This window comes from Lepus europaeus, chromosome 7 (genome assembly GCF_033115175.1).
Source record: "Lepus europaeus isolate LE1 chromosome 7, mLepTim1.pri, whole genome shotgun sequence".
Classification (NCBI taxonomy): domain Eukaryota; kingdom Metazoa; phylum Chordata; class Mammalia; order Lagomorpha; family Leporidae; genus Lepus; species Lepus europaeus.
The window spans coordinates 45,089,905-45,114,866 of NC_084833.1; the positions used below are offsets into that span (position 1 = coordinate 45,089,905).

The following is a 24,962-nucleotide window of genomic DNA, read 5'->3' on the forward strand; positions in this document are numbered from 1 at the left end:
GACACTTATTTGTATCAGGATGTCACTTGATAAAATGGTAATATTTTCATTTACAAGATAAAAAATCCACTTGCTATAGTAAGAGCATTATTAAAAGTCAATTAATATACATAAAGGATTATCAATGAAGATGTTTTTCTGTACCTGTAAGGAACTTACTGATGCTAATATAAATGCTGCTGGCATATGGAGTAAGAGAACATTATATGATTACACAATGACATTAAAAGTAAATTAGAACTCATGAGATAAAACAAATTATAATCTTACAATTTCTATAAAAATAATGGATTTGGGGGTCAGCTTTGTGGCACAGAGTATCTGCAACATCAGCATCCCATACGAGTGCTGGTTCACGTTCCAGCTTTTGCTGCTTTGCTTATGATCCTGCTCCCTGCTACAAAGGAAAGGCAGTGGACAATGCCCCAAGTACTTGGGTCCCTGCCACCCACATGGGAGACCTGGATGGAGCTCCTGGCTTCAGCCTGACCCAGTCCTGGTCATTGCAGCCACTTGGTAATGAATCAATGAACGAAAGATCACGCTTCTCCTTCTCTGTCACTCTGCCATTCAAATAAATAAATAAATCTTTAGAGATCCAAGAAGGCTGAAGAGGGTATAGCTTCAGTAACTTAAGCTGCTCTGGGATATGAAAAGAACAAAGGAAGGTCTAGGTTTCCAGAGGTCTCACTGATGGAAATTTTTGGCAAAGAAGCGGGGAAAAAACAAAAACAAAAACAGCGTAGACTCCATGGGACAATCAGAGATATGGCTGCAGCCAGTCACACAGTGCAGCTAGCTCACGGCTTGAGCTGCCATCTTACCATGCCAAGGCAGGAAGACATTTCCTCAAGCACAGCCACTTGCAGTTTTAGTGGAGAGGGAATTCCACAGTCATTCACTCACTTTTACTTCAGCCTGGAGAGCTGACTGGGGTATAAGCAACTGCTAGGCTTGGAGCAGGGAAGCTCCCTTACTTTCTCCCCCTTCTCAACCTGTGCAGAATGTCATACTTGGGAGCAAAAAGCTTCACAGTGCCCCTCTGTTTTTGTTCCTACAAGCATCATAGTCAGAGGCAGGGCAACATGAGGGGCAGAAGATAGACCCTCTGTATCCTGCAACTGTGAAGTTTTTGGGATTCAGCCCCAGAACTATTCTCATGCACGCTACATAAGCCAGGGGATTCACCTTGGCTTCTGGGAGTTAACACCAGAAACAGTCCATAAAAAACTATACCCATGCTGCGAGATCTGGGTAATGACTACTCTATACCCTGCAATCCCATGACTATAACAGTTTGTTCTAAATTTCTCAGTGCCACTGGAATCCACCCGGTGGACACAGAGAAGACACTACCTGCATTCCACCTCTCTGGAGTCACACTCTCCTGTATACCTTGTAATCACCCTGTAGGACTGCAACAGGTTCAATTCATGTCCCCTAGTCCAAAGACTAGAGCTGTTGGTGTTACAAGCCACAGTACCAGCTGGACTCTCCTAGCAGGACCTAAGGAAGGGTCCATCAACATTATACAGTCCTAGAGCTACAGCATGTAGTGTCACAAGCCCTAGCATCACCCAGGCTTGCCAGCAGGACAAGGGGCAGCCAGCTTTGTCTCCCTCAGGACCAAAAACAAGGCCCTAGCTATCATCTTTTGCAGGAAGACTGACACCATACTCGCTGTGGACCAGAGATACATGCTCAAGGAAACCCTTATTCATCTAAAAGTGACACTTCTATTGCTATGAATTGCAGCAGACTAGACCAATGTGTCACTTATAGACACAGCTGACACTGGCAAAGACAAAAGAAATCACTCAGACTACACTCCTGGGCTCACCTAGAACCAAAGCCAAAACAACAAGCTAAGTAAGACTCTGCATTCTAGCTAAACCATCAACTCTTTTACAATAAAAGCCAGTCCATAAAGAAGATACCAGATGGGCAGACATCAATTAGGGACACATGAGACATGAAGAAGCAAGGCAGCATGATGCCTACAAAAGAACACAATTACTCTCCAGAATTAGATCCTGAATGGAAGGAAATCTATGAAATGACAGATTTTGGATTCATATAACCTACCAAGATTAAATCAATAAGATAAAGACAATCTAAACAGACCCATAACAAGCAGTGAGATTGAAACAGTAATCAAAAGTCTTCCATTAAGGAAAAGTCCAGGACCTGATGGCATTATAACTGAATTCTATAAAACATTCAAAGAGGAGGTAATTCCAATACTGTTCACCATATGGGTACCGGTTCACGCCCCGGCAGAAGTCAGAAGTGCTGCTCTACTTCTGACTCAGCTCCCTAATAATGGCCAGAGAAAGCAGCAGAGGATGCCTCAAGTCCTTGGGTTCTTACACCCACATGGGAGACCCAGATGAAGCTCCTGGCTTCAGCCTGGCCCAGCCCCAGCCATTATGGCCATTTAGGGAGTGAATCAGCAGATGGAGACTATCTCTCTGTAACGCTGCCTTTTTTTTTTTTTTAAAGATTTATTTATTTGAAAGTCAGAGTTACACAAAGAGATAAGGAAAGGGAGAGGAGGAGATGGGGAGAGGGGGGAAGGAGTGGGGGAGTGGGAGGGAGGGAGGGAGGGAGGGGGGGAGAGAGAGAGAGAGAGAGAGAGAGAGAGAGAGAGAGAGAGAGAGGTTTTCCATCCACTGGTTCACTCCCCAGATAGCCACAACGTCCATAGCTGCACCAATCCGAAGACAGGAACCAGCAGCTTCCATTGGGTCCCCATGTAGGTGCAGGGCCCCAAGCATTCAGGTCATCTTCCACTGCTTTCCCAGGTGCATTAACAGGGAACTCAATTGGAAGTGGAGTAATAGGGACTCATAAATGATAAATTCCCATATGTGATGCCAGTGCCACAGGCAGAGGCTTAACCTACCATGCCACCGCACTGGCCCCAGCATACAAATTTGTGTCTTTGGAGAGTGCTCTTGATGAATTATACAATAGATTCTTAATTATATAATAGATAATGATCAAGAATCTATAAAGAAAAATCATTATGCAAACATAGTTTCCTTATGCTTTCTCTACTGAACTACACTAACTTTTTTGAAGTCCACTTTCCTATTCAGATCTGTTTAATGGCCTCACGATGGCAAAGACAGACTCAAAGGCAACAGGCATTTTCATTTATCATAAATCTGGTAATTAATTCAGTAGCCTGCCAATCAACTCAGTTGCTAGTGAAATCTGAGAAATCACAATGACATAACTTACCGTGCAAATGGATGTCTTCATAATTTTCAGGGTAAAATCTGAAGCAAACTCCAAATCTGAGATAGAAGTTGTATGGCAATCTATGTGCTACACATTAAAAAGAGCAAAGGAAGAATTTAGTATACATATAAAAACAAAACCCCAAAACAGAAAAACATTGATTCCTTTTTTGGCAAAAGGAAATGCTTCAAACCCATGTTTCAAAAAACTTTGTTTATTCACATGTCATTTTTTGGGATTTATTTTCAAATAAATAACATTTAGTATCATTTAGTAATTTCAAATACTATCATTTAGTTACATTTTCTTTAAATTAGCCTTTTTTTTTACTTGGACTTCTTGTAAGCAATAATATATATCACATCATGGCTCTAATCTACTAGTTAAAGCTTTCCTTAGGCAAACTAATGTAAACAATTTCAAATAAATATTTTCTGTGTTCCATCTAAAATCATATTGCATACCACTGTGATTTTCCTCCTACATTTGCTACAAGTGGTACATGAGACAACAGTCAATATTTTTTATAGGAAATGCCAATTTGAAGACACATGCTAATGAAAAGGAAAAGTTGTTTTAAAATTCACTTTTTTTAACTGCACTTGAAGATAACTTTGTTTTAAGATACTGGGAAAAACCACAAATATTGAAACCAAACATAAAAACTAAGATTCAATTTGGGGAAAAAACAGCCAATTATCTTTATTTTTCCACTCTTCTCTGGTTCAAATTCTCTGTTTCACCATGGAGAGAGAAGGGAATCACCTTTCAGCCACTGCAATCTGATGGGAAGTGTGTCGTTAGTTGCCTTGCCATGAGTAGCTTATAATCCAGAGAACACAACTCATGTAACCCAATACCTGAGACATGACATCACAGAATAGTTTGAGAAAAAAATTAAGCCTTTACAATGTGGTTACTTTTATTTTAGGATTGGAGAACACAGAACAAATTGCATTTGCTCAAAATGACAAATATTTTTAAAGGCATGCATGTTTTTAAAACATCTTTATTTTTCAGTCCTAAATTTTCCATTTCATTTATTTATTCATAGTGGTTTTGGGTACTAAGAACAAAGACCCCTAGAGAAATTAGCATTTTCCTCCCCGAAATCCACTTTCTGCTTAGTCTCAAGACTGTATTGATTCTAACTGTATACCTCTACCCTGAACCAAAAAAGCCCAAGTAAATCCCTTAATATCAGTGTACCAGAACACTGATCAGTCCTATAAACATCAAGCCGGTGGTGGTTTGTTTTTCATAAAAGCTGAATGTAATTTTAATTGGCTTGCTCTTCAGAAACTTCATGTTCATTATTCTATGCTAACTTTTTAAACTTTTATTTAATGAATATAAATTTCCAGTGTACAGCTTATGCATTACAATGGCTTCCCCCTCCCATAACTTCCCTCCCACCCGCAACCCTCCCCTCTCCCACTCCCTCTCCCCTTCCATTCACATCAAGATTCATTATCAATTCTCTTTATATACAGAAGATCAATTTAGTATAAAGATTTCAACAGTTTGCACCCACATAGAAACACAAAGTGAAACATACTGTTTGAGTACTAGTTATAGCATTAAATTACAATGTACAGCACATTAAGGACAGAGATCCCACATGAGGAGCAAGTGCACAGTGGCTCCTGTTGTTGACCCAACAAATTGACACTCTAGTTTATGGCGCCAGTAACCATCCTAGGCTGTCGTCATGAGTTGCCAAGGTTATGGAAGCCTTCCAAGTTTGCCTACTCTGATCATATTTAGACAAGGTCATAAAAGACAGAGTGAGGATAGTAACCAATGATCCTAAGAGTGGCATTTACCAGGTTGGAACAATTATACAGCATTAAGTGGGGAAGAGGACCATCAGTACACACAGGTTGGGAGTAGAGCCATTGGTGGTAGAGTAGAGGTTATGATTACAAAGGAATGAGGCCCAAGTGTGCTAGACAGGGTCTAGAACAAAGGACAGAGTCATTATTAGAGGAGCTAAAAAGGTGCTGTCTAAGCTACAAGTAATTTTTCTGATTGAGAGGCAAATAGAACCTGATAGAAGGGGCTTGATAATAATCTGGTGGGCTTTAGGCCTTGTAAGTTAAGAGGCCCAGAGTTATCTATCTCTTCACATGGGGTATATCCTAAGGGAGGTGTGAACCTCCTAGGGGAAGGCACTCTGTTGACTTTCATTACTTAGCTGGCATGGGAGGAGAGCTGGCCAGGTAAAGGCAGGGGGCATCTCTAACAAGAAATTTACAGTTCTGCCTGCAATGTTGCTGACCCTACTTGACCATCCCCTCAGCTGCAGTGGTCACTTTGGAAGTTGGGCTGAGTGAAGGGCTTTTCAGCTTAGAGCCAATAAGATCTGTGGCTCTGACCTGGGCATCCTTCGACTCCAGGGCAGGTCCATTTCCAGTGATCCAACTCTTGGCGGAGCTGCCAGGGCTCTTCACAAGCTGACTTCTGCTGAAGCCCAGGCTTACCACATTGAAAGCCACTGCAGTGGACTGGCCTGTTGGTCTCCTTGAGGGCAGATCACTGTACAGATCAGCCATTAATAGGCCTGCCACCCATTGCTTCTGATGCCGAGCTTTCTTTTCCTCCTGGTTTGTGTTAAAGCAGACCAGAGGATGCAAGTCAAGGGAGTGCCCAAGTCCCATCTCTAATCTTCGGTGGCCTGAACTACAAGTCTATAGTCACAGGCATGTTCTGGAGTAGTTTTTCTAAGGTAGACAATGCCCATGAGGAAAATTATATTCTCACTTTAAAACTTTCTTTCCCTTTGGTCTGAAAGGGAGGTTTTTTCTACTTACTGTATACTTCGCTGATGGCAAAGTGAATCTAGCTATGAGATTATTATTTAAGTTCTTATTTTGGCTATGCTATTACAGAAAAATGTTAGCCATATCTTTTATAAGGTCTAAAGATTAAATTGTGCATCCTACAGATTCCTTCATAATAGAATTAGTTTCCTACCTTGAAGAGAATAGAGAAATGAAAGAACAAGTTGGGCTTAGAATAGAGACATGAGGGAGCAAGTCCTAGATCGCTTGCTGACAATAGCAATATCACATGAATACTTAGCAAACCGTTTCAACCATTAGATAACAACTTAAGAAAACATTTACCAGAAGGTCCAATGCCTTCTATAAATTTTAAGAATCATGTATTTGAAAACACCTCTTAAATATCTAACATGGTGTAGTTTGTTTAACCAGTAAACTTAAGCACAACCATATAAAATGTTTTTAGTTTCTTTCTACCAACAAGTTTAAAACATATGATACACAGATTCAGGTCACACGAATTAAAATTATCTTTGATTGATTTTAGCAGCTTAAATTTATGGACAATCTTATCTATAAGCCACTTAAAATAAAACTCTTAATAAAATTTCCCCATGTGGACATACAATATGTACACACATATAACATAGCATAGTAGACCAATATGGCAATTTTAATAATAGCTTCTGCTTCGCCCATTCTGTTTTTAAGGCTCTCTAATGTGCTTGTCATTTGATCTATTGAATTCTTCATTTCATTATGATTTCTCATCACTATCTCAGTTTCTTGTTCCACTAGTTGTTTCATTTCATTTTGATTCCTCCTTAATATTTCATTTTCACGAGAGAGATTTTCTATCTTGTCCATTAAGGATTTCTGTAGTTCAAGAATTTGTTTTTGAGAACTTGTTAATGTTCTTATCAATTTTTTGAGATCTGCTTCTTGCATTTCTTCGATCTCATCTTCATAATCTTGAATTGGGGTGTCTTTTTCATTTGGGGGTGTCATAGTGTCTTCCTTGTTCTTGTTACCTCGGTTTTTGCGTTTGTTGTTTGGCATGTTGGAGATATTTGGTTTCTTCACTGTGGTGTTTTTTCTTGTTACACTATGGCTCTATATTAAGTGGACTGTCTGCTTTCGGTGGAGCCTTAGAGGCTTGAGATGAGTGTGGACTGAGAGCTGTGTTTGGTTCCTCAGGGTTGAGGGTGTGTCAAAGATGACACTCCCAGGTTAGGTGTGGTAAATCTCTTTTTTGATTCAAAAGGGAATTAATTCCACACAGCTGAACGTAATTGGAGGTAGTGAGCAGGCAAATGATAAACCCACAGGAGCCAGAGATTGGAAGCTCTTTCCCAAGGACCACACAGGGAATCTCTGCTGCCCTCAGTGTGGACTCCAATTCTCCTGCAGTCTCCCACTGGGTTGCCAAGTTAGATGCTAATCTCCTGTTATTTCACCCCTCCCCACAGAGTCAGGTTTTTCTGCTAGGCTCAGGGCCGGTGCAGACCTGAGGTCGCCCTGCTTATGACGTATGTCCAAAATGGCACCTGCTCTTTGTCTTGCTCGCCTTTGAGGGGTGAGCGGAGAGAGAGAAACTCGTATCCGTATCGGTCACTTTTTTTTTCTCTCTCTCTTCTAGTTAGCCTGGTGAACTTTTCCCCATGGAATTTCAAGCCTCGTTCCCTCTAGTCTCCTCTTTCCGCCTGCCCGCTGGTGTCTCGGGCTATTGAGGTTCGGCTCACCTCGTGTTCCAGCGCTGGTGTGTTGAGTCTGCCGCTGGTGTCCCAAACTTGGGCTCCCATGCTCTCCACGCAGGTCCACTGTGAATCACTAGTTCCAGAAGAGTTTCCTCTGCTGTTTCTTCCCCTACTCTTCCTTGACCGTGCAGTATCTCCACTGTTATTAACCTGTCTCTCCCCCGGACTAATAGTGTGCTCCCTTCCTATTCCGCCATCTTGCCCTATTCTATGCTAATTTTTAACATTTTATCCATGTAAGAAAATTAACATTTACTGAATATCTACTTTATGAAGAACAATTACTGATGCTCTGAGAGCAACAGTGTGATTAAAATGAGAAAATATCTAACCTAATGCTGAACAAACTATATATATTTGATTAGCTTGTTTAAACAAATTAAAGAGTTTTTAAGAAAAGCAGGATGACTTTTCTTCACAAAGTTAAGTGAATCAATGTAAATTCAACATAGAAAAAGTCACAATAAAATCAAAGATTAATATGGTAAAGATAATAAAACACAACAAGTGTAACTGAGAAACATACAGACTAGAGCTTCAGCTTCAAGGACAAATACATGGTAATTACTGAATCTGAAAAGACTAGAAGAAATTTGAATGAGAGAAATTAAAGTTCATAGAATATATGATATGAAGAAAAAATCTAGCTGTAAATGAAAAGCTACAAGGCTAGGGCATGGCAGTGAAGCAGAAACAATACTACAGGACTTTTTGCCTTAAGCAAAACAAATAAATGTAAATAATTACATCTATTCAGTGTTAGATTTGAAGAAACATAAGACAAGGTAAATGGCATTCATAAAGAAAAGTGATTCCAAAGGATAATGTAGTCAGCTGTAAATATTATGACTTCAAGTTGTTTTAGAACCATTAAAATTGGAAGGAGACTAAAGATTCATATGTAAAATCAATATATTATAATTTCAAGAACTAAGATAAATGGCTATACTGTGATAAAAAAATAGATTGATAAAATACCTACCTTAATACCACAAGGGTCTGAGATAAGAGTCTTTGGATCTAAAACCTCCACAACAGCTTCTGGAATGACTGATTTCTTCATGCAGGACATGTTGAAGCCATAGACATCATCCCAGAAAGCAATTCTATCAGCATGTTTATTCACATCACTCACTGCTACCAGGCTGATCGTGCAAATGTCAGGGTAGACTGAAACAAATAAGTTGCACAGCAAATTAGCATTATCTCCCTTCACCACAGAATATAGTTTTTTAAAGGTTACATATAAACACCAAACCCATCAGTATGGATTACAAAATTGGAGATTCATGAAGGTATCAGACAAGGGAAAACAACCAAGGTCCATCTAGTAGTCTTCAAAAAAAGAGACAGCATGATAGAAAAAATAAAAGATATGATGCTAAGAATAAAATAAGGATTTTAGTGATGGGTTCCTATTTAAAAGTACTAGGTTTTTACTTCGTATATTCTTCTAAAACAACAGATGGGGAACCTTTCTTAGCCAAGGGCCATTTGGATATTTATAACATCATTCCCAGGCCATACAAAATTATAACTTTAAAATTAGCCTGCTATAGATTTATTGAAACTTTATTCCCTCCTGGAGTTGCCTGAGCAGGACAAACCAAATGATTTTGCAGGCCTTACACATCCTGAGGACTGAACATTCCCCACTCCTGTTCTAAAACATGGAAAGATAAATCATTTTTAAAATGGACAGGCAATTATTTTAGAGGTTGAAATAGGGGTGTGATGCTCTAACCCATATCAGAGTGTCTAAATCTGATGCCCAGCTCCAACTCTTGACTCCAGCTTCTTGCTAATACAAACTCCAATGATGACTAAAGTAAGTCCACCCACATGGGAGACCTGGACTGAGTTCACCTTCAGCTTGGCCTGGTCACCACTGCAAGTATTTAGGGAGTGAACCAGCAGATGGGCTCGCTCTAATAAACAGAAAATGAAAAAATATATATCACATAAAAAATGTGATGGGATTTATAGTTGTATAGAACACCAGTTCATACTATCCTCTCAATATAAAAGGAAATATTTATGGGCATCAAGTATGCCAATCCAATTTACATGCCTCCTACTCTCAAGAAAGTTATACATAGACAATCTTAACAAATGCACAACTACTTGTGAGTTAACAAATACTAAAATAGACAAAGTACAAGGTATTGTTGGAGCTCAAAGCAAAAACAAGTAATTCAAAACTGGCTGTAGCAGGACAGCAGGGCTACCATTAAGGTAAGAACTGACATCACAGGAAGCTAGGAGAAGGGAAGGAGAAGGATGTTTTAGGAAGAGTGAGCCATGTGAATAGTTACTAGAATTAATAGACGGCCCTTATACAATCCAATTAGAGACACACAGTGAGATATAAGGTCTAACAAGTTAAGTAGGGAACAAATAATGTGTGGCTGGGTAAACTATATCAATAAACTGGACTTAAGAGTCCAAGAATAAGGATAATCTAGTGAAAAATTTAACATAGGATAGTAACAGGATTAGATTTTGCTTTTGGTAAAAATCATCTGTATTGCAATGTGGAAAATGAATGGGAAGGTACAAGACTAAAAGCAGAGACAAATTAAGAGATACTTGCAATAATCCAGGCGGCCCGGAGTAGGGTAACGCCCTGGGGAAAGGAGTATTCAAGGGATGTTTAGGAGGTAGAATTCACAGGAACCTGAGGCTGGCTGTGGACATGCGGCAGAGTCAAGAAAGGCAGTATTTAGTTATAGTAACTTACTCTAGAGACTTCCAACTAACCATTATTAAAAGGGAATGATACGGGCACATTCAATAGGGATGAGAGAGTTCTCTGCTTATGGGACAGATAAAAATATCTAATAAGAAGCATAATACACAGGTTTGAAATGCAAAAGCAATTATATGGATTCAAGATATGAATTTCAAGATATGAACATACAAATGGAAATTAAGTAACTGGAGCTCATGAGACCTCAGAATACACAGTGAGTAATAGCATTTAAGGGACATGAAGAAAAGGAGGCTGAGAAGCTGAGGTCACAGAAGTAAGCAGAGAACCAGGTGAGCAAATGTCCTCAGAGTTAAGAAAGAATGATCCAGGAAGAAACCCTACTGATGACAAGTAAAAATCTTATAATACAAAATAAGAAAATTAATTCCATCCTTCACCTATCTCAAATATCAACTTTTAGGAGATTCATCAAATAAAAATATAAATCACATGTTCTCAAAGCAGCAAACTGAGATCAAGTATAAACATACCAAATACACTCAGAAAACAAAGATTCTCATGCTTATTCACTAGCACTCAGAGTGAAACAGTGGAGAAATCACACTTTCCTCCCCAACTTTGTTCCTATCTACAGTGTGGGTGATTTTATTATTTAATGACAGCAGCACTAAATTATCCTTCCAAATAAAGCCCAAGATAATATCTGCTGGCATCAAAGCAACTGCTTCCAAACTTAACTTGTGAGATACCCAGAAAAAAAAAAAAAAGACCTAGGCTATGTCATTGATAAGCATTTTCTCAAGTTTTCCTTAAGAGGGCATGTAAACAAAGTAAGCTGGCAGCACTGAGTGAGAATCCACTACTATATAAACTGATTTGTTTCTATTTCCCCATTTTCCACCAACCGGTAAACCTCCTACTTAAATTCCTGATTGAGATAAATTCTTCAAAGTAATGATATGCTACTCAAAATGCCCACACGGCCATATAATCAGCTAGAGTGAGTATATTTAGCCTCCATGTTGAAGAAAAAAGAATTTGAAAGTGACATTAGATTTTTGGCAAACTTCCTGATATATCCTTTGTTGGACTAAATATGACAATCATAGAAGCTTTCTCATATTATGCTCTGTAATTTCATCCTTAAAGAGGATCATAATAATGGTATAGAAAGCAAACATTTTTCTGTAAAGTTAGTATTTTAGGCTTTGTAGGCTCATATGGCTTTTGTTAAAAACTACTGCTATTAGTGCAAAAGCAACCATACATGAAGCATGAACAAATGAGCAATGTTGTGTTCCAATAAACTTTATCTTCAAAACAGGTAGCAGGATATACACAGGTAACTCCTGGTACAGATGGTTCTGATCAAGGCCACCACACTGTGCCACCCTCCAGGAGTGCCAGTCATACTATCATTTACAGGAATTAAGCAGCATCCAGAGCTGTGCAGTATATAGACATGAAGATACCTGACACATCCATTTAGTTCTTCTATTGTAGAATATTCTTGAAAATCTCAGAATTTTCTACCACCACCCACCGCTATGTTAGGATCAGCAAACGATGGCCTGTGAGTCAAATCCAGGCTGATGCTATTCAGTAAATATAGTTGCAACACTGCCACTTTCACTTGTTTACCTATTGTCCATGGCTGCTCTGCACTACACTTGCAGAGAGGAACAGTTGGGGCCTAAGAGACCGTATGACCTAAAAACCCCAAAATATTTACTATCTGGCCTTTTATACAAAAAGTTTTTTGATCTTTGGCTCTTCATCAAGCAATGTGACATTTCAATATTATCAGTAATGTCACTAAGAAATAAAAATAAATTTTTTTGTGAGAAAAAAACTAACTTAGTGAAAGTAATAAGACAGTCTTGAAACTATATTGATAATAAGAGTAAACTAAAAGAATACAATTTATTAGCTATTGAAGTATATTTTCGAGCTAACTATATTTCACAAAGATACAAAATAATGGTTTTTGTATTTGGCAGTATTTATAAATGAAATTATTTACCTCTCAGTAAGATCTATAAATATTCAGAAGGGATAATATTTATAATCAGTGTTATAGGTCAGTTTCGCTCTATGTCCACCTCCTCACAGCTGCCTAAATTTTGGGCCACCTGCCAGAATCCTGGCAGATCCTTTATATTCACATCTTGAAACATTTGTCATTTGATTTTTGTCAGATAGAAGCTATAATTGAATAATTATTCCTTCTTTTAGGTGAAATTAACAAAATGCTGATTGGACAAAAGCACCTCTTAACAAACCATTTATAAATTCATGGCTTTGACATCTGTGTCCTTCTCGACTCAGTGCCCAGAATTCATTTGTCACTATAACAGCTCACATGGTGAATAGATAAAGATGGGAAATCCTTTATCCCTTAGAAATGCCTTGCAAACTTTTAGACACTGAAGGATAAGACTGAGATGCATAAAGAATCGATTCCTAGGAAGCACTACAATCACTGTTTGTATATAAATAACCACAGAGTAAAAAGGTTGGGAACAAAAGGATAGTAAATGAAGTCAAAATAAACCGTTCTTCACACAATATATGTGAACAATACAGAGCAAGGTTTTAGTTAATATAGTCAATGATAGCAAAATGCTTGATATGCAAAAAAGGAAATAGACAGCCACCAAATCAGCTGATATTTTGGGAGCCAGAAAAACTTTAATAATGAATTTCCAATTTGTATAATCAGGGCACCTTAATATTATTTGAAATTGGACATATTACCTCAACACTGACGTACAGTGACTAAGCCTAGTAAAGGACAGCTAGACTAATATGTGGCCACAATATACTTTGAAAACCTGTGTATTGAAAAAAAGCAAAAATGATACTGCTATAACACCACTGAACAAAAGCAATGCTAAATGTGAAAAACATAGACATGATGACTACATGAAACCTTTATAACCACTATGAACAAGTGCCAGTGGTTGTTTATATGGAGATTATGTCAAAGTTAGAAAATATTAAGTGCCAAACAAATGACAGGCATTACTATCACAATACTTAAATTCACTTCATAACATTTATAAGTACAAACCTAATGTTAATCTCATAATTCCTGTATTTTACACAGGAGGGGTTATATTTAATATTTATTAAGAAACTACTTTATGTCAAGCATCTCAGTGACTTTTGAATGGTTCTATAAAGCTGGATGATAACATTCATTGTAAAGCTGAAGACACTGAAAGTGACTTGTCCAAATTACTGTTCTCCATCAGCCAATAAGGTGATTAGTCATCAAGGACACAGTTAAGGTCTAACTAAAAATTCCATATGATTTCAATTGTGTATGACACCACATTTTAAGCTTTTCAAATGGAAGAGAGGCAAAGAGAAACCCCATCTTGCTAAGCTATATCAGTAGGCACTTGTTGGAAAACAAAGAGGAAGGAGGGCCCACATCCACACTGGAGTATGGATTCACCTCCCAGATCTAGGTACCTGGGAGGCTGTGGTGAGAACTCAAGCAGTTGGGTTCCTACCGCCCTGTGGGGGAACACTGAATTGATTTCCAGGCTCCAGGCTTCAATGCAGGCCAGCCCCTTCTGTGGCAGGCATCTGTGGAATGAACCAGCAGATGGGAGCTCTTTTTCTGTCTCTCAAATAAATTAAAAATAAAGAAAAAGAAAAAAGAAGAAGGAGAAAAGGGGTTGAGAAAGATTAGAATTTAATAAAATTTCAAGGCAAAGTGAGGAAAATGGAAACATTGTCTTATTTTGTTGAATTAAGTAATGAGATGACAGGACAAAAAATAGTAAGAAGAAAAGCAGTCAAGCAGAAATAAGGAAGGAATAATACACATGATTCAGTTTTCTATGCAAAGAGGGAAACAGCATGGAAAGTATATCTGCAAATTTAGAATGCATAACGGAGCAGTTTTTTATTAGCATAGATCAGGTTTTCCAATTTCAAATGTAATAGAAAATCTTGGAGAGAGAGAGAAAACAAAAACACTTTCATTATGCTTCTAATGAAAGGCAATGAAAACAAATTTCTAGCTATGTGGAAGATGTTGCAATTAATGGACTCCCTAAGTTTTCTTTTATAACGGTTATAATTTACAAACTACTACTGGTTTGGGAGTATTTCCAAGAAATGAATTTGTCTTCCTTCTAAAATTCTTATTTGAAAAGCAGAGAGAAATGTTCCATCTGCTGGTTCACTACCTGCAACAGCCAGGGCTGGGTTAGGAGGAAGTCAAGGGCCTGGAATCCAATCTGGGTCTCCCACATGGGTGGCAGGGACCCAAGAGTTGAGTCATTAAATGCTGTCTCCAAGAGTGTACATTAGCTAGAAGCTGGAACTGGAAGCACTCCCAGGACTCAAACCCAAGAATCATGATATGAGATGCAGCATTTTAACTGCTATGCCAAATGCCCTCGCCTAAGGAGCATATAGAAATAATTCATAACAGAATACAATTTCATTTTTTTCTATTCCTCTCTATGTCAATTTTGATTAGTTTAGTAAAATGGATTTAGCTGGGCTTCTACCACAAATTTATTTTCCCTTTTGTAAATAAATATTTTCTGGGAGAGACTTTGAAAGTAAGTAAATATCACATTCTTCTATAAAAAATTAATGTATTTGTTTGAAAGGTAGAGTTACACAGACAGAGGGAGGGAGTAGGATCTTCTATCCACTGGTTCACTCCCCAGGTGCCCATAATTGCCAGAGCTGGGCCAAACTGAAGTCAGGAGTCAGGAGCTTCTTCCAGTCTCCCCTGTGGATGCAGGAGACCAAGTACTTGGGTCATCTTCCTTTGTTTTCTCAGGCACATTAGCAGGGAGCTAGAGCAGAAGGGGAGCAGCTGGGACTGAAAATGGCATCCATATGCTGCGGCTTTACCCACTACACCACAGCACTGGCCCCAAATATCACATTTTTAATCAGACTTTATTTAGTTGTTTGTGTATAAATGAACTTATTATTTCCAATTTAATTCAAATGGTTACAAGCTAGAAAAAAATTAAAAGTATAAAATATAAATGGGAGAAGTAGAACTATTTCTGGAGGACATGATTATTTACAAGCAAAACCTATGGAATCTATAAAACAACTACTAGAGGGAACCAGTAAACTTAAGATTATAGAATACAAGTTTAATAAAAATCAGTTGTGTATTTATACTAGCAGTAACCAACTGAAAAATGGTGTTTAAAAATTTGCATTTTTCGGCTGGCGCCGTGGCTCACTTAGGCTAATCCTCCGCCTTGTGGCGCCGGCACACCGGGTTCTAGTCCTGGTCGGGGCACTGATCCTGTCCCTGTTGCCTCTCTTCCAGGCCAGCTCTCTGCTGTGGCCAGGGAGTGCAGTGGAGGATGGCACAGGTGCTTGGGCCCTGCACCCCATGGGAGACCAGGAGAAGCACCTGGCTCCTGTCATCGGATCAGGGCGGTGCGCCGGCCGCAGCGCGCCTACCACGGTGGCCATTGGAGGGTGAACCAACGGCAAAAGGAAGACCTTTCTCTCTGTCTCTCTCTCTCTCTTCACTAACTCTGCCTGTCCAAAAAAAAAATTTTTTTTGCATTTTTAAGATTTGCAAAAATTTTAAACTTAACAAAAGATGTGTTAAGAGTCATACACTGAGGGCCCAGCATTGTAGCCTAATGGGTTAAGTCGCTGTTGGCAGCACCAACATTCCATATGAACAGAGGTTCCAGTCCCGACTACTCCATTTCCAACCCAGCTCCCTCCTAGTGTGCTTGTGAAAGCAGTTGAAGATGGCCCCAGCGTGTGGGCCCTTACACCCATGTGGAAGAATGGAGGCAGTGCTTAGCTTCAGCCTAGCCCAGCCTTAGCTCTTGCAGCCATTTGGGGAGTGAACCAGCAGATGGAAGCTGTCTCTTCTTCTCTTCCTATAACTCATTCAAATAGATAAATAAATCTTTTTAAAAATAAATAATATATTGTTCATAAAGGCTAGGAATCAAATCATGTCATAATTCATTTGTCCTAAAGGGGGAAAGAATTGCCACTTCAGTTTAAAATTTTACTCTGTTTATTTAGCATCATTTTAACTTTTTGAAAGGTAGATAGAGAGACTGAGAAATAGAGAGATAGGTTTCTTTAATTTGCTGGTTTACTCCTCAAATGCCAATCACAGCCAGGGCTGGGGCAAATCAAAACTAGAAGCCTGGAACTCAATCTGGATCTCCAACATGGGTGCTAGGGATCCAAGTACTTGAGTCATCATCTTCTACCTCCCAGAGTGTGCATTAGCAGGAAGCTGCACTGGAAGTGGGACTTGAACTAGGTACTTGGATGTGGCATGCAGATGTCCCAAGTACTGACTCATCCATTTCACCACATGCCTGCCTCTCATTTTGTTTTTAAAATCACTTTTACTGAAGTATAATTTAAATGCAGCAAAACTCATCCTTTTGTTGTATAATTCTATGTGCTCTGAAAAATACATACACCATCTCAGGCAAGAGATTGACATGAACTACCACCACAAATCTCATTACTCAATTTTAATAGCATTATTTTAACATCAGCTTTGTAGATAGCATTCTATTACTCTCCGGTTTGATTTTAAATATGTTCCATTAATTCCTGCTATGAAAGACAAAACAACAGAAGCATAAATACTTCCTCCCATGTGCCTTCTGCATCGCCTTTCCCATTTTTGTGAGTTCCAGTATATGTCATTGTTAGCATATAAAATGTTTACATTCTATGTTATTACCCTAAAATACACATTTGTTGTAGTCTTAATTCTAATTATAAAAAAAACTATTTCTCACATTTTCCAACTTTACCTCATCACTTAGTTTGCTGAATGCAAAACACTAAAATTCCTGACACACAGTGTTTAGTTAGTCTTAAGTAGAAACAGATGTAGTATTTAGTAAACCTATCTTCAACTAACTTTACCAAATTGTTTTAGAAGTGAATGAGTACCTCTAAATAACTGTAGAATTACTTGGCAATAACAGGAGGATAAATAGCTAAGTTGCTGGCTGCTTGTATGTTTTTGGTTTTTTTTTGAAAAGGCAGAGTGGACAGTGAGAGAGAGAGACAGAGAGAAAGGTCTTCCTTTTTGCCGTTGGTTCACCCTCCAATGGCCGCTGCGGTAGGTGCGCTGCTGCCGGTGCACCGCGCTGATCCGATGGCAGGAGCCAGGTACTTATCCTGGTCTCCCATGGGGTGCAGGGCCCAAGGACTTGGGCCATCCTCCACTGCACTCCCTGGCCACAGCAGAGAGCTGGCCTGGAAGAGGGGCAACCGGGACAGGATCGGTGCCCTGACCGGGACTAGAACCCGGTGTGCCGGCGCCACAAGGCGGAGGATTAGCCTATTGAGCCGCGGCGCCAGCCGTTTTTGGTTTGTTTTTAAATTAATTGTAGAGGTAGAAAGGCAGAGTGCTCCCATCTATTGGTTCACTCTTCAAATGTCTGCAATGGCAGATGCTTTGCCAGGGCTGGAGCTAGGAGCTAGGAACACCCCATCCAGGTCTCCCATGTGGGTGGCCTGAACCCAGCCACGTAGGCCATCACTGAAGATTCCCAAGATCTGAACTGTCAGGAATTGAACCCACGCACTCTTATGTGGGAAGTGAACACCTTACCTGCTAGGCTAAATACCAGTTTCTTGGCTGTTATTTATCAAGCCTTTACTCCATGCCATGTGTATCTGTATGAGATACTTCAAAAACTTCAAGGAAAATGTGTGAAAATGTTGTGAAAAACTAGGTATGAATTTCAAACCGAAGTACCACCATATAGTGAGACATAAATTGAACCTAAATTCATGTGAAAATAAAGCATGGTTCCATCATGTTTATAAGGATCTTCAATATTCTCCCTCTCTCATAAAGCAATTGTTATTTCTAAAATCTTTCCTTCAGAAATATTTAAAGGAAAACTTTGTTGTGTACTAAAAGAATGAGCATCTAAACAACTGGTGGTATTCATCAAGATATACTCAAATACACAAAGAGGTTAAACATTTCATGTTATTCTTTTCTTTTATCTTGATTTTAACAATTAACACTGAATAGCACAGTTATGCAGGTAGATGCTAACTTCTTTTCCATGTACTTCCAGACTACCTTAACATAAATATTAGCTATATAAAAATATGCATAGGCCTATACCTGAACCTCCTTATTTACAGCTCTCATGATGAGAAACAGCTCTGCCACTGTTAAAATGCTAAAGGTTCTTAATGAATTTTGCTAATTCAATTTAAGTGTATTAAGTAGCTGACAGTTCTTCAGTAAGATCAATGAATATCACCCTGGGAAGTAAAAAAATAGTTATTTGAATCTTTCCTGGAACTTCAAGCATCAAATGAAAAAGATGCCCTATAATAGAAAAGCAAAGTGGTTTAGTGAAGAGCATCTGAAGTCATGCAGATCTGAATTATAATAAAATAGCAAGCCATGGCTACTTAATGTGTGTCATCCAGAACATTTATGAGACTGTTTCTAAAACCTCAAAGGACTGCTGTGAGGATTATATCTGATAACAAAAATAAATAGAGAGTACATTATTTGGCAGGTAATAGACAATGAACAAATTATAGGAAATAGTGTTTTTAGTACTGGTGAAAGAAAGCCAGTACAATTAGAGAAAGATATATCCAAGTGTTGCAAGATAAAACATATTCAAAAATTTTAGGGGCAGCTGTTAGACACACTGGAAAGATGCCATTTGGATGGTCTTACACCTGGCTCTGCTTCCAACCTCAGCTTCCTGCTAATGCACACCCTCTGAGGTAGCAGATGACAGCTCAGGTAGAGCTGGGTCCTTGCTACCCATGTGGGAGCCCCAGACTTCCCAGCTCCCGTTTCAGGCCAGTACGGATCTGGCAGTTGGGATCATCTGGGCAGCACACCAGTGACCCAGGTCCTCCCACACTAGGGGGAGCTAGGTTCACAGCACAGAACATGCACAGTCTTGAAATGGCTGCCAGAAATAGAGCAATGAAAAAAAGATTAAATGGTATTATGAAAATAATTCTACTGTCCGAGAAAATTTTCTCTGAGTTTTATGCTTGGGCCTTACCGATTTTTTTTTTTTTTTAAAGATTATTTACTTGAAAGTCAGAGTTTCATAGATCAAGAAGGAGTAGAGACAAGAGAAAGAGAGACAGAGATCTTCCATCTGCTGGTTGAAATTGGCTACAACAGCTGGAGCTGCACCGATCCGAAACCAGGAGCCAGGAGCTTCTTCCAAGTCTCCCACGCGGGTGCAGCGGCCCAAGGATTTGGGCCATCTTCTACTGCTTTCCCAGGCCATGGCAGAGAGTTGGATTGAAAGAAGAGCAGCCAGGTCTCAAACCAGCGCCCATATGGGATGCTGGCACTGCAGGCGGTGGCTTTACCTGCTACACCACAGCGCTAGCCCTGGGCCTTACTGATTTTTAATTGTACCATAATTGCCAAACTAACTTCATTGAACACTGATGGGCAGGAGGCTGACTATGGTCAAGCATACTATGTCGCCAGTTCAAAATGTCCCTCCTTTCTATCTGAAAAGAAGCACAGAACAGAGGAGACAGTATACGAATCTACAATCAGATCAAATTTATTCAAAGAAAATAAATTTGCAAAGGTGGGTGACCAACTGCTGGCATGCACATTGACAGAACACATGGCTCCATCACTATCCATTATCATCTAAGAGTTTGTCAACTGAACTCTGATCATGGAAAACATTTGTTGAACCTAAAGCTTTGAGAAAGGAAAGGTACAAGGAGAGGGTTGAACAAGGAGGGACAGATGCCATTCAATTCAACTTTAATGACTCAACACCTGTGGTATTCTATATTCCAGAAGCTGTGGAACTCACTGAAGAATCAATAATAAGCAAAAATAATCCCTGCCCTGAATGATATTTTGTTTATATACAACTATTCACAGCAGAAGACCTATACACAGTCTTATTCTGAATATGTCATTAGTAAAATGAAATATTTTCCAGAAACTTGAAAAGAAAGCCTTCCAAATTTACTGGGATTCATTTATACACTGGTTGTGTACGCTGTACTCCAAAAACTTACTAGAAACCAGTCACTACTTTGATAGTCTCACTAAACCATAGAGATGCTAGGTTTATGTAGTTAGATCAGGGAAAGTTTACCATTCAAGTGAATAATCTTGAAATTAGTATGAAATATGCTACTGGGAAAAAAGGAACTGAATGATATAAAGATTAAAAACAAAAAGAAGTTCCTGTTAGATTTCAATTTGAATATCGAAAAGCTTCCAAGCGGTCGGCATTGCGACATAGTGAGTAAAGTCACAGTATACAATGCTGGATCCCAGATGAGCATAGGTTAGTGGCCCAGCTACTCAACAGTGATACTGCTCCCTGCTGATGGTCTTGGAAGTGCAGCAGAGGATGGTCCAAATGTTTGGGTCCGTGCTACCCATGTGGGAGACCTGGAAGAAGCTACTGGCTCCTGGCTTTGGCCTGGCTTAGCCCTGCCATTCTGGCCACCTGGAGAGTGAACCAAAGGAAACAGATGGAAGATTTCTCTTTGTAGCTCTTTAAAACAAATAAATAAATATTTTTTTGATTTATTTATTTTACTTGAAAGTCAGTGTTACACACAGAGAAAGGAGAGGTAGGTAGAGAGAGGTAGAGAGAGAGAGAAAGAGGTAGAGGTAGAGGAAGGGGGGGGGAGAGAGAGAGAGAGAGAGAGAGAGAGAGAGAGAGAGAGAGAGAGAGAGAGAGGTCTTCCTTCCACTGGTTCACTACCCAATTGGCTGCAACAGCCAGAGCTGCACCGATCTGAAGCCAGGAGCCAGGAGTTTCTTCCAGGTCTTCCATGCGGGTGCAGGGGCCCAAGCACCTGGGCCATCTTCCACTGCTTTCCCAGGCCATAGCAGAGTTGGATCGGAAGTGGAACAGCTGGGACTGGAACTGACGCCCATATGGGATGCTGGCATTGCAGGCAGTAGCTTTTACCCACTATGCTACAGTGCCGGCCCCTAAATAAATATTTTTCAAAAAGCTTCCAAAACCTAGTCCTTAGGATTTTACTTAAAAAGAAAAAAAAAAAGCCTCTAATTACAGTTCTTGAGAAAACCATTAACTTAAGAGTGTTGCATGCCATACACAATGTTCTACTTTCAAAAATATAGTGAAGAATGCCTTAAAGTTTTTCTAATGGAAATATCTTTCATCTGTATTGGGAACTTTCTCAGTCATGCATAGTTTATTTGAAATCCAAAGGTTCATCTGGTTCTACTGGACTAAAATTACATTATTAAGAGTAGAATTTTACACTCACCTGATCCTCCTTTTGCCAAGTATTTGTTCTTTGCATAAAGGACAGAATCCAACATAGACTCAAAAAGAAGAAAATAGCCCTGTATAAAAAAGGAAAAGAGGAAATTTCAGTAATGAATAAAATATATAATATTTGCCACATCTGAAATTACTTTAGGCATAAATTCTCCAAACAGTAATTTTTAGAAAACCAGAGTACAAAGCAGACCCATCAAGTTCCTTACAGGAGAATATACTCAGTCTTCCTGTGTCTACTTTCCATACTACTACTACTTCTTTGTTAAAAGGAAAATTGTAGAAAGAAATTGTTAGCAAACAGTACAGCTTCCTGGAATGTTGTAATGTTAATGTAAAGAAGCCATTTTCAACTATGCTCAACTATGTTTTTCCTTGTCCCAAAATGTCAACAGCTCTAAGGCTCAAAAACCCTACTCTAGAACAGCATTTCACAAAGTATTTCCTGCCTGATCTTTTTTTTTTTTTTTTGTTAAAAGGTGTGGGGAGAGGTTTGAGAGTGGAGGGGAAGGAGGAGAAGGTCCTTAGTTAAAAGGTTTGAGGAACACCACATGCCACATTGTCTTCTTGGAGAGTCAAAGTTCACATCAGCACAACAGAAGTTCTGAGTAGTATTATGGTAGAGAATTGCTGAACATGCTAGAACCCAGTATTGCCACTTTCAGAATACAGGATTCTACCCCCCCCCCCTCCTTTTTTTTTTATCACTATCCACATTTTGCAGAACAAATGGTGCTTGAAATACAGTTCATGAAACATGATCCCAGTGTACTGCAGATTTTAAAGCACAGTAATGAATCATCTACCAAGAAAGGACAATAATCATACAAATAGAAAGAATCTGCTGCTACCAGAGTCACAAATACACTGCAACATAATAGTATGCTATACAGATTATTACTAAAATGACAAAATCATGACCTGAAGAGTTAGTGCCTGTTTCCTCTCATCTTTTGCTTTCTAGCGTGCACTCCCAATCGCCTCCATGCCACAGGGAAGGTCAAGTGCTTAGCATACTGCTTAACACATAATACATCTTATTACTGCTTAAGGTGAACCAATATGAATTTTACCCTTAGTTTAGCATTCTAAATAAAAACTGTCCTCATCCAATCATTTGTTCCTCACACAACCAACTCCCAGAAGAGATAAACACAACATTCTTTAACCAGGTGAACAAAAAATGTCGTAAAGGTTTCACTAGAACAAGAAAACAATGAAACCTAGAAACCCAGAATGGATAATCACCACAAGAGATTAACAGCAAATTTAAATTTATAGAAAATTCAGCTCTCATGCTTGAATCACTTATAAAGGAACTTAATTAAATTGCCACCAGCAACTCTACACTGGCTTTTACCTCCCCCTTCCTCCCAACAGTAATTCACTGATAAGAAATAACTGCCTGCAAAATAAAGCTTACTTATTAATGTGTTTATATTAGGAAACATAAGGATTTGGTGGACACTGCTTTTTTGGATAGAATACTTCAATAATATGTCAAATTCTTAAAAGTTAGTTCTCCATTAATATGATCTGTGTATTCAAAGACCAAGGACTTTGTAGAATTCAACTAAGAAATCTTTATCACTCTGACATAATTTATGTAGATCTATGCACACAAATGCTTATAAACAGGCAATCATTAATTGATCAAAGTGAACTATAATTATTCTGAGGAATTACTAAAAGGTGGTTTATGGGGAAAAAATCAGCTGATCAAACATGTCAATAGAGACTGGTGCTATGACACAGTAAGCTGCCCACGCACTGCTGGCATACCATGGAGCAAGAGAATCTTGGCTGCTCTGGTTCCATCTCCTGGCTTTGGCTTTTCCCAGCCCTAGTTGTTGTGGGGGAGTGAACCAGTGGATAAAATATGTTCTTCACACTGTGTCTCTTCCTTTCCATTACTCTGCCTTTACAACAAATAAATCTTTAAAAAAACAGCAGCAGCAGCAGCAGCAAATGATTACTTGGGCCCCTGACTCCCATGTGGGAGACTCAGATGGAACTCTGTGGACTCCTGGCTTCTGCCAGGCCTAGCCCCAGACATTGCAGCCATTTGGGTAGTGAATCAGCAGATGCATTTCCTGGGAGGTAGCAGGTGATGGTTCAAATAGCTGGGTCCTTTCCACCCACATCGGAGACCAGGATTTAGTTCCTGACTCCTGACTTCATCATAGCCAATCCCTGGTAATTGTGGGCATTTGGGGAGTGAATTAGTTGATGAGAGATCACTCCTTGTCAGTCTCTTTCTGCCTTTCAAATTCATGCAAATATACATACACACACATTCATATTTTAAAAATAGTTTGAACATAATGGTCAAATTAATACCACTTCCAACTTGAGATTCTTACCAAGGATAATCAGGGATTTCCACCCCCTCCCTGCCACGGCAAAAACTCAATTTCACTTAATACTCTAAACTTTGGTATTTATGCTTACTTTCCCATATGTCTGCTTCCATTTGAAATAATAAACAATAACTATCTCCCCAAATACCCTAAGATGAACATCTTTTTTTTTTTTTTTAAGATTTACTTTACTTATTTGAAAGAGTTACAGAGAGAGGTAGAGAGAGAGAGAGAGAGAAAGAGAGAGAGAGAGAGGTCTTCCATCCGCTGGTTCAATCCCCAGATGGCTACAATGGCCGGAACTGCACCGACTCAAAAAGCCAGGCAGGAGCTTCTTCCGGCTCTCCCATGTGGGTACAGGGGCCCAAAGACTTGGGCTCTTCTACTGCTTTCTCAGGCCACAGTAGAGAGCTGGATCAGAAGAGAAGCAGCTGGAACTAGAACCGGTGCCCATATGGGATGCCATGCTTCAGGCCAGGGCTGTAACCCATTGCGCCACAGCGCAGGACCCAGATATTAGAAGAAATCAACAGAATTGAATTAAAAAAAAATTTAAAAAGATCAGCAAAATGAAGAGCGGGTGTTTCAAAACAAACAAAATTTTGACACACCATGGGCCCAACTACCAAAAAATGGAGAGAGAAGACCCAAATCAATAAAATCAGAGAAGAAAAAGGGAATATAACAACAGATACCACAGAAATAAGGAGTCATCAGAAATTACTACAAAGAGTTTCATGCCACCAAACAGGGAAATCTATCAGAAATGGATAGATTCCTGAATACATACAACATACCTA

General features: G+C 39.2%; 1 protein-coding gene across 1 annotated transcript in view; it reads right to left on the reverse strand.

The window, feature by feature from the left end:
* The window catches only part of PRMT3 (protein arginine methyltransferase 3), a 151,698-nt gene that overhangs the window by 40,127 nt on the left and 86,609 nt on the right, over positions 1 to 24,962 (reverse strand). Inside the window, exons 11-13 of the mRNA XM_062198071.1 lie at positions 21,789 to 21,867; positions 8,772 to 8,959; positions 3,247 to 3,333 (exon numbers count right to left, since the gene is read on the reverse strand). Of these exons, the coding sequence (XP_062054055.1) occupies positions 3,247 to 3,333; positions 8,772 to 8,959; positions 21,789 to 21,867 (354 nt within the window). The remainder of the gene's footprint in view (positions 1 to 3,246; positions 3,334 to 8,771; positions 8,960 to 21,788; positions 21,868 to 24,962) is intronic.